General features: G+C 46.7%; 3 protein-coding genes across 3 annotated transcripts; 2 read left to right on the forward strand and 1 right to left on the reverse strand.

Moving 5' to 3' along the window:
- Nucleotides 1–2,674: 2,674 nt before the first annotated feature.
- LOC119720296 (uncharacterized protein K02A2.6-like) lies at nt 2,675–5,767 on the reverse strand. Its single transcript, XM_038189937.1, has 2 exons — nt 5,438–5,767; nt 2,675–3,541 (listed from the first exon to the last, which is right to left on the reverse strand). The coding sequence occupies exons 1-2, from the start codon at nt 5,765–5,767 to the stop codon at nt 2,675–2,677; spliced, it is 1,197 nt and encodes a 398-aa protein (XP_038045865.1).
- A 1,177-nt stretch (nt 5,768–6,944) lies between these two features.
- LOC119720297 (pollen-specific leucine-rich repeat extensin-like protein 1) lies at nt 6,945–8,705 on the forward strand. The gene has a single exon (XM_038189938.1). The coding sequence runs from the start codon at nt 6,945–6,947 to the stop codon at nt 8,703–8,705; it is 1,761 nt and encodes a 586-aa protein (XP_038045866.1).
- Nucleotides 8,706–8,897: 192 nt separating this feature from the next.
- On the forward strand, nt 8,898–10,577 carry LOC119720298 (pollen-specific leucine-rich repeat extensin-like protein 1). Its single transcript, XM_038189939.1, has one exon. The coding sequence runs from the start codon at nt 8,898–8,900 to the stop codon at nt 10,575–10,577; it is 1,680 nt and encodes a 559-aa protein (XP_038045867.1).
- Nucleotides 10,578–12,545: the final 1,968 nt, after the last annotated feature.

Genomic DNA, 12,545 nt, shown 5'->3' on the forward strand with positions numbered 1-12,545 from the left:
TGCCAAAGATAATTTATATTTTGTTTATTTTATTAATTGGGCTGGAAGTTGCCAAAGTTGGGTTGTTTGATATTTATTTAAAAATCATGGAAATAAAATCTAATTCAGAACAAGACAGTATTGTATATATTTAACAGTTTGCGTCATTTTATTTAGCCTTTTGTGCATTCAACATGTACCTTTTTTTTTTTACCCCATTTTTTTTTCAACCAACCTTCACTCATTCAAGGCCAAAAAAAATATGAGAACCCTAGAATTAAAAAGGGATACCTTTATGGTGGACACAATAGGCCGCTATTTATAGTGGAAAAGTCTTGTAGTTTGTTCCTCTATGAACCCACCCCTGATGGCGTACCTATTGTGTGTTCCTATTTGGAAAAGAGTGAACATGATGCATTTTGCATTTTTACATGAATGAATGGAATAATGAGGCTGCCTGGGGTGAAAAATGAATAATCATGGTTGGTAGGACTTAAAACTGGTCTCGGTCTCGAGACAGGTAACCAGTTTTTTGAAGTTACCAGCTTTTGGTTTGAATTTCTTTTGGTCGGTTTGTGAGCATGTACTAATTATTAAGGTAACATTTGACAAGGTTGCGTCCAACATCAGTACAGACACACAAAAAAAGATTCATTTATTTGGCAAATTTATTTTGTACACTGCCTTACTAATGCACTGGAAATCCCAAGTCGTCATTTCCTTTCTATGTTTTCCTCCGTAGAGGAAGACTATTCAATCCATGTAATAAACAATATTTAATTGAAGCAATACATGTCTCTTGTTTTGAAGGATCTGTGCACCCAGACCTCAGCATATAGTCAAAGACCAGATGAGGAACCCGGCCTTCAGTAACAAGTGGACTCCATTTACATGTACCGGAAAGCCATAACTTAACCAGGAATCCTATTGTAGTAAAACATCAGAGCCATATATTCATGAAACCTTACTAAGCCTAACTAAAAAGGCATGTAAATGCTTACCAAGCCTAGTTGTTAACTATTTGGTATTCAAGAAATATTACCAGCGTTAGTTAAATTCTAAGTTTCTTGCTAAAGTTAGTGTAGATCCAGGGCAACTCTAATTTCACTAGTTGGCAACTACATCACTTTTTGTTGTGCCAAAATGTTTGTCATGTTTTTCCTTTTGCATTCACGTCTTATACAGTTAACGTTGTTCAAAATGCTTAGAATAATAAATGACTGGATCTATCATTGAAGGGGGCGTATTTACCCAAAGCCCCTTTCACACAGTGCCGTTCTTATAATGATGGTCATGCGTAATATGATGGTCACGACCAAAACAAATACTGAAACAGGGCTAGGACACGAGAAATTAAAAAAAAAAAGCCTTGGATCCCAGACCATAATCCATGTGTAGTGCCCCGTCCTCGTCCCGTCCCGTCCTCATCCAGTCCAAGCCGTTCTGAGGTAGTGTAAGGCAAAATAAAAAAAAAACATGTTTATCGTCCTGCCTCTTTGACAAAAAGGAAGGAGGAGGCCCTTTTTTTGTTGTTTTTTTCTTTTCAAAATGGCTGCCCGACACATTTTTCAAGACAACGCGGCCGGGCTATTTTTCAAGATGGTTACCAGCTTTTTTCAAAATGGCCGCCACTTGGACTCAGGAAATGACATATTGGCTTCTTATGGGCAAGATGCAACAGAAAATGAGACCAAAATGATATAACTATGCAGAACCGAACATCTCTTCTGCGCAATTGCACCATATTTAAAAAAAAAAAAAAAAAAAAAAAAAAGGAGGCGGCCTCTAAAAAGGAAGCGGGCGGGGACGCTAAACATGTTTTTTTTTTACTTCGCCTAATGTTATTCGCTGACGAGCAGCCACAAATGTATAGTTAAACTAGAGTAACTTCACACAAGACACGATCATTTCAGAACAAGCTGGTGAACTCCGAAAGGTCAACTGTAATGTAACCTGTAATGTGATGTATTTAGAAATACATCACATCTCCCCCATACAAATTAAGTAAACATTAAACAAGTTGAACTTTGGGAACTTACATGTACATGTAGGAAACAAACAATAAGCTTGAGCAAAGTGTTACTGAACTTTATAAGGGAATACTTCAAAATGTGATTTACTAAAGGGAGGATTAGAGAACTATGGAAGGTGTTTGAATAAAGCAAATAAAGCAAATTTGAAAAAAGCACAAGCGTTTGTACATGAATTTAGACCATCTTGAAAAAGCCACAAATCTGTTATTTACTGTCTATGCAATTTGGTGTACAACTTCAGCTTACAGGTCAAGTTTTTGAGTTGGTCTTACTACCCTGCCACTTCTAGTAGTAGTAGTCTGACCTACAGTCACGCTATCATATTTTACACTATGTTGTTTTGTCTCACTTGGTTCTTCAGGTTCTGCAGTCTGATGGATATTTTCATTCTGTGTGCTAGGAGAGACTAGGTTGGGCTGAGACAATGAATTCCCTTCAATGTTAGCATGTTCTTTGGAGTGAACAATGTGATGCCTATTTCTTCTATACACCTGTCCAGTTGGTGTCGCAATCATATAGCTTCTAGGGTTATTGGCTGTGCGGATTTTGGCATCTAACTTGTTCCCCAGTGTGTAGTGTGCACTTTGGCTTACTACATTTTGCGTCATAGTAGTGTTTTTGCACAGTCTGTCTCTCTTTGAGTTTGGCTTTCATGGGTGGGACTATACTTGTGATTGAAGAAGAGTCGATGAAGTGGGAAGTCGGCTTTTGAGCAAGCGACTATTGAGTAATTGTGCTGGTGCATAACCCTCTGTGCCATCGAGGGGCGTGTTGCGATATTCCAGCAGTGCCATATAAGGGTCCCTGCCAGACACCTTAGCCTTTTTCATGAGTGTTTTCACTGTTTGAATACAGCGCTCGGCTTGCCCGTTGCTCTGTGGGTACCTTGGGCTAGACGTGACATGCCTGAACTCCCACATGTTTTGGAAAGTTCTGAAGTCTTCGCACACAAATTGGCTTGCATTATCAGTAATCAACAGATCTGGTGTACCGGAGCGGGCAAATATAATTTTCAATTCATGTATGACCGAATGGGCTGTGTGATCTTGCAAGGCCTGTACTTCTGGAAATTTGGAGTAGTAGTCAACTACAAGCAGATAGTTCACTCCTAAGTGGAACACATCTGCACCTAGTTTAGACCATGGTCTGTCAGGTATGTCATGTTGTATCATTGGTTCAGCAGGTTGAGTTTTCCTACTTGACTGACAGATAGCACACTTGGCTACCGTGTCTTCAATTTGCAAATTCATGCCCGGCCAGTATAAAATGGCTCGTGCTCTCTGTTTGAGTTTCACTATCCCTAGGTGAGACTCATGGATTTTCTTAAGCATGTCCTTCTGCATGCTTCGCGGAACTACAACCCGGTTGCCAAGAAAAATAATGCCATCACAGAACACTAATTCATTGTGGACTGCATAGTATGGGCCAACATCACTTGTCAAGTGGTGTTTATCAACAGGCCAGCCATTCATAATGTGACCTTTCACCTTCGCAAGTGTGGGGTCCGCGGCTGTTTCTTCACGGAATTGCTGCAATCGTAATTCAGTAATTGGGAGTTGTCTTAAAATCATGTTGATTTCCCGCAATTCATCAAACTCTGAGATGTTGTCACCTCTTCTATTTATTATGCGGCTTAACGCATCTGGCACAAACATTGTGTTACCTGGTTGCCATATTGTACACTGAGGTCATATCTCAGTAGGTGCATGCGCATACGCTGCAATCGTGGGCTCAACTTATGCAATGGCTTGTGGAACACTCCTACCAATGGCTTATGATCTGTGATCACTGTTGTCTGTTTTCCAAAGATATAGTCATGGAATTTGTGGCACGCAAAGAGAATGGCGCACATCTCCTTTTCAATAGTCGCGTAATTTTTTTTCAGCAGGACTAGTACTACGCGATGCATATGCCACTGGTCTGTTATTATCTTGCATCAATACTGATCCAAACCCATGCTTGGATGCATCAGTGGCCAAGCTGACCGGCTTATTCACATCATATAACATCAGTACTGGTGCTGATGTTATAATATGCTTGAGTGTTTGCACGGCTTTTGTGTGTTTTTCATTCCAGTGCCAAGCTATTTGCTTTTCGGTAAGCTGTCGCAACGGCGCAGTGATTTCAGAAAGATTGGGAATGAACTTACTAACGTATGTGATCATGCCGAGAAAGGTTTCAAGCTCATGTTTGTTAGTTGGGATTGGCATTTCCAATACAGACTGGATACACGCTGGACTTGGTGAGAGTCCTTCTGCGGAAATCACATGACCCACACAAGGGCGTCGCCAGGATTTTTTCTAGAGGGGGGCAAAAAATTTTTTTGCCAAAAAACGCTTGTATTTCTCAACACATTCTCGATTTATCAGTTTAAGAGGGGGGGCAGGGACATTTTGCCCCCCCCCCCCAACTCATTAAATGTACACCACTTTGTCTTCGCGCCTCTTTTTCTTTTTTCTTTTTTTTCTTTTTTTTTTCTTCCTTTTTTTTTTTTTTTTTTGCTTTTCCAGGGGGGGGGGGGGGCAAGTGCCCCCCCTTGCCCCTCCCTCGCGACGCCCATGGACCCACATATTCAAGTTTGTCTGTGCCAATGACAGACTTTTCCTATTGAGTTTAAGTCCTGATTCTCTGACTTTTGCCAGGAACTTAGCTACTCGCTCATCATGCTCAGTTGTGTTTTCCCCCCAAACTAGGATATCATCGACAACAATTTCAACCCCTTCAAGTGCCCCAAATTCAGTGACCATGGCGCGCTGCCAAATTTCACTTGCCGACGAAATGCCGAATGGTAGAACCATATATCGAAATCTTCCAAAGGGTGTGTTACATGTTGTCAAGTACGAGCTTCTTTGTGTGAGAGGAAGTTGCCAATAACCACTTGTAGTGTCAAACTTTGAAAACACCTTAGCCTGTGGCATGCGCGCTGCAACATCTCAGAGGGTGGGCATAGGGTAATGGGCTCTCTTTATGGCATTATTGAGCTCTCGCGGGTCAAGACAAATGCGCACACTGCCATCCGGTTTACCAACTATTGACATGGAACTGACCCAGTCTGTGGGCTCTTCCACACGCGCAATGACCCCAAGGTTTTCCATACGCTCTAATTCAGCCCTCACTTTGTCGCACAATGTGTAAGGAATAGTGCGTGGAGGGTTCTGAACTGGTGCGGCATCTACATTCAATTCAATCTCATATTCGTGGTTTTGCAGTTTCCCTAGCCCTTCATACAAATCATTGTGTTCTGTGAACGTGATGTTGCTATGCACTGGCACATTTTGCGCACTACCACTAACCACTTCATCTACTCTTACTCTCTTAATCAATCCTAGCCTTTGACATGTTTTCAGACCTAAGATAGGTTTTACATTTCCGCTTACCACTTGAAAAACAACTTGTTGTGTGGTGCAACCGGTACCTGTACCAACCTTCAAATTGGCTATGGTCTTTCCTAATGCCTTAATCTTGTGCCCTGAATAGGATTTGAGAGATGCCTTACTGGGAAGCAATGCCAGTCCAGTGTTTTTGAAACAGTCTTCTGGTAGAATGTCCGCTTGAGATCCTGAATCAAGCTTGAAGTCCACCTTGTTTCTCCCAATTTGACAGGTTTCAGTCCAGTCGCCTGATTCTTGTCCAGCGATGTAGTCTATCATCAGGTCCTCGAGTTGTTTTCTTGGTTCCTGTAGGTTGACACCGGCAACATCATACTGGGTGTTGTCCTCATCATCATCACTGCTTTCGTTGACTTCCCTGACCATCTTTGGTCGTGACTTGTGTTAGGCTTTGCATATTCTCGATTTGCTGAAATGTCCAACTTTATGGCACGAGTTGCACTGCTCACACTTTGCAGGACAGCGGTTTGCGAAGTGTACGTAAGTACAGAAGTCACACCGTGACTTTGCTCCATTTTCTGCGTTGTTATTTGACATTTCCTTGCGACTTGCAGCTCTGGTCGGAAGTCTGGCTTTAGTGGACGTCACCCGGTTAACCTCCTGTTTTTGCTGGGTCAAATCCAGTTCAGCCTGTAGGGCTTTCACATGTGTGGCGCTCATTTCACTGACCTGGCAGATATTGATGCACTTTTCCAGGGTCAAATTATCTTCCTGAAGCAGTTTTTCTCGTGTTTTTGTGTCCTTTACACCACACACAACTCTGTCTCGAAGGAGGGAATTCTCAATGTCACCAAATTCACATTCCCTCACCAGGCATTTCACGTTTGTCAAGTATGTGTCGAACGGCTCATCCACTTTCTGGTTTTTCGAGTTGAACATGTATCGCAGTACTGACAGGTTTCTCTTGGGTTCACAGTATTGTTTGAACTTGGCTTTAAGTACTTGCAGTTTGTCCTTCTCATCGTCCGCGAACGTCAGTGTCGCATATACACGCTGTGCCGCTGGGCCTGCCACGTGCAGAAACGTTGCACAATGCACTGGCTCCGGTTTCTTCTGCAGTTCCGTGGCCATAGCGTACAGTTCAAATGAACGCACCCATTCCTTCCAGTTTTTCGCCAAGTTCCCTTCCAGCTGCAACTGTCCCGGTGGTTTCAAGCCTGACATTGCGACTTTTATGATCCGTTTTCTGACACCATGTAATGTTATTCGCTGACGAGCAGCCACAAATGTATAGTTAAACTAGAGTATTCACACAAGACACGATCATTTCAGAACAAGCTGGTGAACCCCGAAAGGTCAACTTTAATGTAACCAACAGAGGGCGGTGTTCAGTTTGAGAAATACATCACAGGTAGTTCTATTCAAGACAACTGTGGCTCACACTCCCATCCACACCCCATCCTCGTCCCGTCCTCATCCAGTCCAAGCCGTTTTCAGGCAGCTCTATTCAAGACAAATGTGGCTCACACTCCCGTCCCAAACCCCGTCCTCGTCCCGTCCTCATCCAGTCCAAGCCGTTCTCAGGCAGTTCTAGTCAAGACAAATGTGGCTCACACTCTCGTCCCCACCCTGTCCTCGTCCCGTCCTCGTCCAGTCCAAGCCCTTCCAAGGCAGTTCTATTCAAGACAAATGTGGCTCACACTCCCATCCCCTCCCCGTCCTCGTCCCATCCTCGTCCAGTCCAAACCGTTCTCAGGCAGTTCTATTCAAGACAAATGTGGCTCACACTCCCATCCCCACCCCGTCCTCGTCCCATCCTCGTCCAGTCCAAGCCGTTCTCAGGCAGTTCTATTCAAGACATATGTGGCTCACACTCCTGTCCCCACCCCGTCCTCGGCCCGTCCTCGTCCAGTCCAAGCCCTTCCCAGGCAGCTCTATTCAAGACAAATGTGGCTCACACTCTCGTCCCCACCCTGTCCTCGTCCCGTCCTCGTCCAGTCCAAGCCCTTCCCAGGCAGTTCTATTCAAGACAAATGTGGCTCACACTCCCGTCCCCACCCCGTCCTCGTCCCGTCCTCGTCCAGTCCAAGCCCTTCCCAGGCAGTTCTATTTAAGACAAATGTGGCTCACACTCCCATCCCCACCCTGTCCTCATCCAGTCCAAGCCCTTCCCAGGCAGTTCTATTCAAGACAAATGTGGCTCACACTCTCGTCCCCACCCTGTCCTCGTCCCGTCCTCGTCCAGTCCAAGCCCTTCCCAGGCAGTTCTATTCAAGAAAAATGTGGCTCACACTCCCGTCCCCACCCCGTCCTCGTCCCATCCTCGTCCAGTCCAAGCCCTTCCCAGGCATTTCTATTCAAGACAAATGTGGCTCACACTCTCGTCCCCACCCCGTCCTCGGCCCGTCCTCGTCCAGTCCAAGCCCTTCCCAGGCAGTTCTATTTAAGCGAATGTGGCTCACACTCCCATCCCCACCCTGTCCTCGTCCCATACTCGTCCAGTCCAAGCCCCTCCCAGGCAGTTCTATTCAAGACAAATGTGGCTCACACTCTCGTCCCCACCCTGTCCTCATCCCGTCCTCGTCTAGTCCAAGCCCTTCCCAGGCAGCTCTATTCAGACAAATGTGGCTCACACTCCCATCCCCACCCTGTCCTCATCCAGTCCAAGCCCTTCCCAGGCAGTTCTATTCAAGACAAATGTGGCTCACACTCTCGTCCCCACCCTGTCCTCGTCCCGTCCTCGTCCAGTCCAAGCCCTTCCCAGGCAGTTCTATTCAAGAAAAATGTGGCTCACACTCCCGTCCCCACCCCGTCCTCGTCCCATCCTCGTCCAGTCCAAGCCCTTCCCAGGCATTTCTATTCAAGACAAATGTGGCTCACACTCTCGTCCCCACCCCGTCCTCATCCCGTCCTCATCCAGTCCAAGCCCTTCCCAGGCAGTTCTATTCAAGACAAAGGTGGCTTGCACTCCCATCCCCACCCTGTCCTCGTCCCGTCCTTGTCCAGTCCAAGCCGTTCTCAGGCAGTTCTATTCAAGACAAAGGTGGCTCACATTCCCGTATCCACCCCGTCCTCGTCCCTTCCTTTTCCAGTCCAAGCCCTTCCCAGGCAGCTTTATTCACAACAAATGTGGCTCACACTCCGTCCCCACCCCGTCCTCGTCCCGTCCTCATCCAGTCCAAGCCGTTCTCAGGCAGTTCTAGTCAAGACAAATGTGGCTCACACTCTCGTCCCCACACCGTCCTCCTCCCGTCCTCGTCCAGTCCAAGCCATTCTCAGGCAGTTCTATTCAAGACAAATGTGGCTCACACTCCTGTCCCCACCCCGTCCTCGTCTCGTCCTCATCCAGTCCAAGCCGTTCTAAGGCAGTTCTATTCAAGACAAATGTGGCTCCCACTCCTGTCCCCACCCCGTCCTCGTCCCATCCTCGTCCAGTCCAAACCGTTCTCAGGCAGTTCTATTCAAGACAAATGTGGCTCACACTCCCATCCCCACCCCGTCCTCGTCCCATCCTCGTCCAGTCCAAGCCGTTCTCAGGCAGTTCTATTCAAGACATATGTGGCTCCCACTCCTGTCCCAACCCCGTCCTCGTCCCGTCCTCGTCCAGTCCAAGCCCTTCCCAGGCAGCTCTATTCAAGAAAAATGTGGCTCACACTCCCGTCCCCACCCCGTCCTCGTCCCGTCCTCATCCAGTCCAAGCCCTTCCCAGGCAGTTCTATTCAAGACAAATGTGGCTCACACTCCCGTCCCCACCCCGTCCTCGTCCCGTCCTCATCCAGTCCAAGCCCTTCCCAGGCAGTTCTATTCAAGACAAATGTGGCTCACACTCCCGTCCCCACCCCGTCCTCGTCCCGTCCTCATCCAGTCCAAGCCCTTCCCAGGCAGTTCTATTCAAGACAAATGTGGCTCACACTCCCGTCCCCACCCTGTCCTCGTCCCGTCCTCGTCTAGTCCAAGCCCTTCCCAGGCAGCTCTATTCAAGACAAATGTGGCTCACACTCCCATCCCCACCCTGTCCTCATCCAGTCCAAGCCCTTCCCAGGCAGTTCTATTCAAGACAAATGTGGCTCACACTCCCGTCCCCACCCCGTCCTCGTCCCGTCCTCATCCAGTCCAAGCCCTTCCCAGGCAGTTCTATTCAAGACAAATGTGGCTCACACTCCCGTCCCCACCCCGTCCTCGTCCCGTCCTCATCCAGTCCAAGCCCTTCCCAGGCAGTTCTATTCAAGACAAATGTGGCTCACACTCCCGTCCCCACCCTGTCCTCGTCCCGTCCTCGTCTAGTCCAAGCCCTTCCCAGGCAGCTCTATTCAAGACAAATGTGGCTCACACTCCCATCCCCACCCTGTCCTCATCCAGTCCAAGCCCTTCCCAGGCAGTTCTATTCAAGACAAATGTGGCTCACACTCTCGTCCCCACCCTGTCCTCGTCCCGTCCTCGTCCAGTCCAAGCCCTTCCCAGGCAGTTCTATTCAAGACAAATGTGGCTCACACTCCCGTCCCCACCCCGTCCTCGTCCCATCCTCGTCCAGTCCAAGCCCTTCCCAAGCATTTCTATTCAAGACAAATGTGGCTCACACTCTCGTCCCCACCCCGTCCTCATCCCGTCCTCATCCAGTCCAAGCCCTTCCCAGGCAGTTCTATTCAAGACAAAGGTGGCTTGCACTCCCATCCCCACCTGTCCTCGTCCCGTCCTCGTCCAGTCCAAGCCGTTCTCAGGCAGTTCTATTCAAGACAAAGGTGGCTCACATTCCCGTCCCCACCCCATCCTCGTCCCTTCCTTTTCCAGTCCAAGCCCTTCCCAGGCAGCTTTATTCACGACAAATGTGGCTCACACTCCGTCCCCACCCCGTCCTCGTCCCGTCCTTATCCAGTCCAAGCCCTTCCCAGGCAGTTCTATTCATGACAAATGTGGCTCACACTCCCGTCCCCACCCTGTCCTCGTCCCATCCTCGTCCAGTCCAAGCCGTTCTCAGGCAGTTCTATTCAAGACAAAGGTGGCTTGCACTCCCATCCCCACCTGTCCTCGTCCCATCCTCGTGCAGTCCAAGCCGTTCTCAGGCAGTTCTATTCAAGACAAAGGTGGCTTGCACTCCTGTCCCCACCCTGTCCTCGTCCCGTTCTCGTCCAGTTCAAGCCCTTCCCAGGCAGTCTATTCAAGACAAATGTGGCTCACGCTCCCTCGGGCCATTCTTACCCACGAATGTCGCGTACCTTGGGCATTATCCTTTACCTAACACACTGGGGATTAAGGGTTAGTGCTATTGTCGCGTCAGTGCAACAAGGTAGTATCTCCTAAAATGACATAAACGCAAAACGCGAGTTTAAGAATGTCAAAAGGTCGTATCTTGCTTAAAATAACCAGGATGTACGTGCAAAGTCAATGGACGTTGGGATTCGACCTTGTTGCATGGAACGTATTCGCGCGAGATACGACTTTGTTGCAGAACCGAGTAACGACCTTCTTGCACTGACGCGACAATATGACGTCACAAATAAACTGGCTCTATGCTCACACACTTTCCGTCACAATAGGTGAACATATAATGCGCTGGAGTTACTCAAGCTATCTAACTATAGGCCTGTTAGTTTTGTATGACTGAAACATTTTGTTCTCAATATATAGTTAGGCCTACTTGGAGCAGGGCCAGTAAACCTCAAATAGCACACTCCCAAGAATGAATGTAATGGAATTATGAACAGCTACAAACTTATGGAGAACTGAGCTCACATTCATCATGGTAAGGAATTTCTTGTGAATAATCACTCAGTACTGAGTATGGCATTCACTGTTTCAAAACACTACTAATGGCGAAATCGATGTGTTATAGTGAAATTCACAGCGCATGCACTCAACATTATACAATGCATAATCATTGCGGACGCAGCTAGGCGCCCAACAGTTTTGGCATGACAATATTAATAATACAGGTCTTATTTTTAGATATGAACACAGTCCATCAAACGCTCATTTCAACAGCGCGGTGTATTATTCTTTTGTTATTTCAAGATTTCAGATGGGGGCCCGTGCCCCCCTCCTTGCCCTACGTTTATTGTGATTTAATCTACCTAAATCATACTAAGTACACTAGGGATTTTTTTTACAATCGAAAAATAACTTCATAGATGTTTCTTCAACTGTGTAATAGAGGTCTGTGGGCCGACCACAGACATAAAGAACCAACCTCCCCAGGGTGTCAAGCAGTATGCGCCCACCACTAACTGCTCTCTCACCCTGGTATAGACCTGAGACCTAATGTCGTAATGGCTTTGTTTATATACATACAAATGCGCTTTCCAATGGGAGCGAAGTGGGAACGCCAGACGAAGTAGGGACTGTACGTCCACCAGGCCAAAAAAAAATAATATTCGGTCTCTGGTCAGACCAAAGTTCCGGAATTGATGCGGCGACGCGGTTTTTTTTTTTTTGGGGGGTCTCTTTTGGCCTTTTTTTTTTTTTTTAAAAGCTTGGATTGTACAGACAAGGTGGGTACTATTTTGCTTTTGTTGTGTCCTCATATACATTGGGGACTTCCATAATTTGCCTTGGTGCCCTCCATCATTTGCCTTGGTGCAATTTCCCCATTCCTTGGTATAAACATTTGAGGAGGTGCGGCAATAGAGGGTGCTGCTGTAACTACCGCAGACAATTTGAAGGAAAAAAAAGGTTGACGCGCATGATTAAAATCGATGCGCGCACTGACCAGAGACCGACTTTTTTTTTTTTTTGGCCCCACTTAGGAAATTTGCATGTTATCAAAGCGTGATGTCATTATCTCAGGGCTATTGGATCATTTGCATGTGCAAAATTTGTCAACACGTAGGCAAATGAGGAATAGTTTGGTGCCTGCCTGTACCTTACATTAGCATTCGTTTTTTTATGTGGTGTCTGGGGTAAAAACATCAGTTCGTCGCGCGTGAGTTACGAAAACAGTGTTTTCGAAGTTAAATCTTATCCGATATATGCAGTATCACATTTCATATTAATACCAGCAAAGTGGAAAGGAAAAGAGTATTTTTGAGAAGGCATGGACGTCATAATTACAATTATGATCTTGAAAACACGTGATGCACGTTGGAAATAACAACACCAAGTACACGATATAAATCCATTACTAGCCAATTGTGGTATCGAATCAGGATACAGGAAGAAACAGAGTTGTAATGACTCGAGTCAATGACTCGACTCGAGTCCGACTCGAGTC

Source organism: Patiria miniata, unplaced genomic scaffold (genome assembly GCF_015706575.1).
Source record: "Patiria miniata isolate m_02_andy unplaced genomic scaffold, ASM1570657v1 HiC_scaffold_9, whole genome shotgun sequence".
NCBI lineage: Eukaryota > Metazoa > Echinodermata > Asteroidea > Valvatida > Asterinidae > Patiria > Patiria miniata.

What these genes read in the sequence shown, in the direction of transcription:
- LOC119720297 (XM_038189938.1), top strand. Translation starts at nt 6,945, where the DNA reads ATGTGGCTCACACTCTCGTCCCCACCCTGTCCTCGTCCCGTCCTCGTC.
- LOC119720298 (XM_038189939.1), top strand. Translation starts at nt 8,898, where the DNA reads ATGTGGCTCCCACTCCTGTCCCAACCCCGTCCTCGTCCCGTCCTCGTC.
- LOC119720296 (XM_038189937.1), bottom strand. Translation starts at nt 5,767, where the DNA reads ATGGTCAGGGAAGTCAACGAAAGCAGTGATGATGATGAGGACAACACC. An exon ending in AGACCATAGCCAATTTGAAG is followed by an intron (nt 3,542 to 5,437) that starts GTTGGTACAGGT and finishes TTACGATTGCAG; the next exon opens with CAATTCCGTGAAGAAACAGC.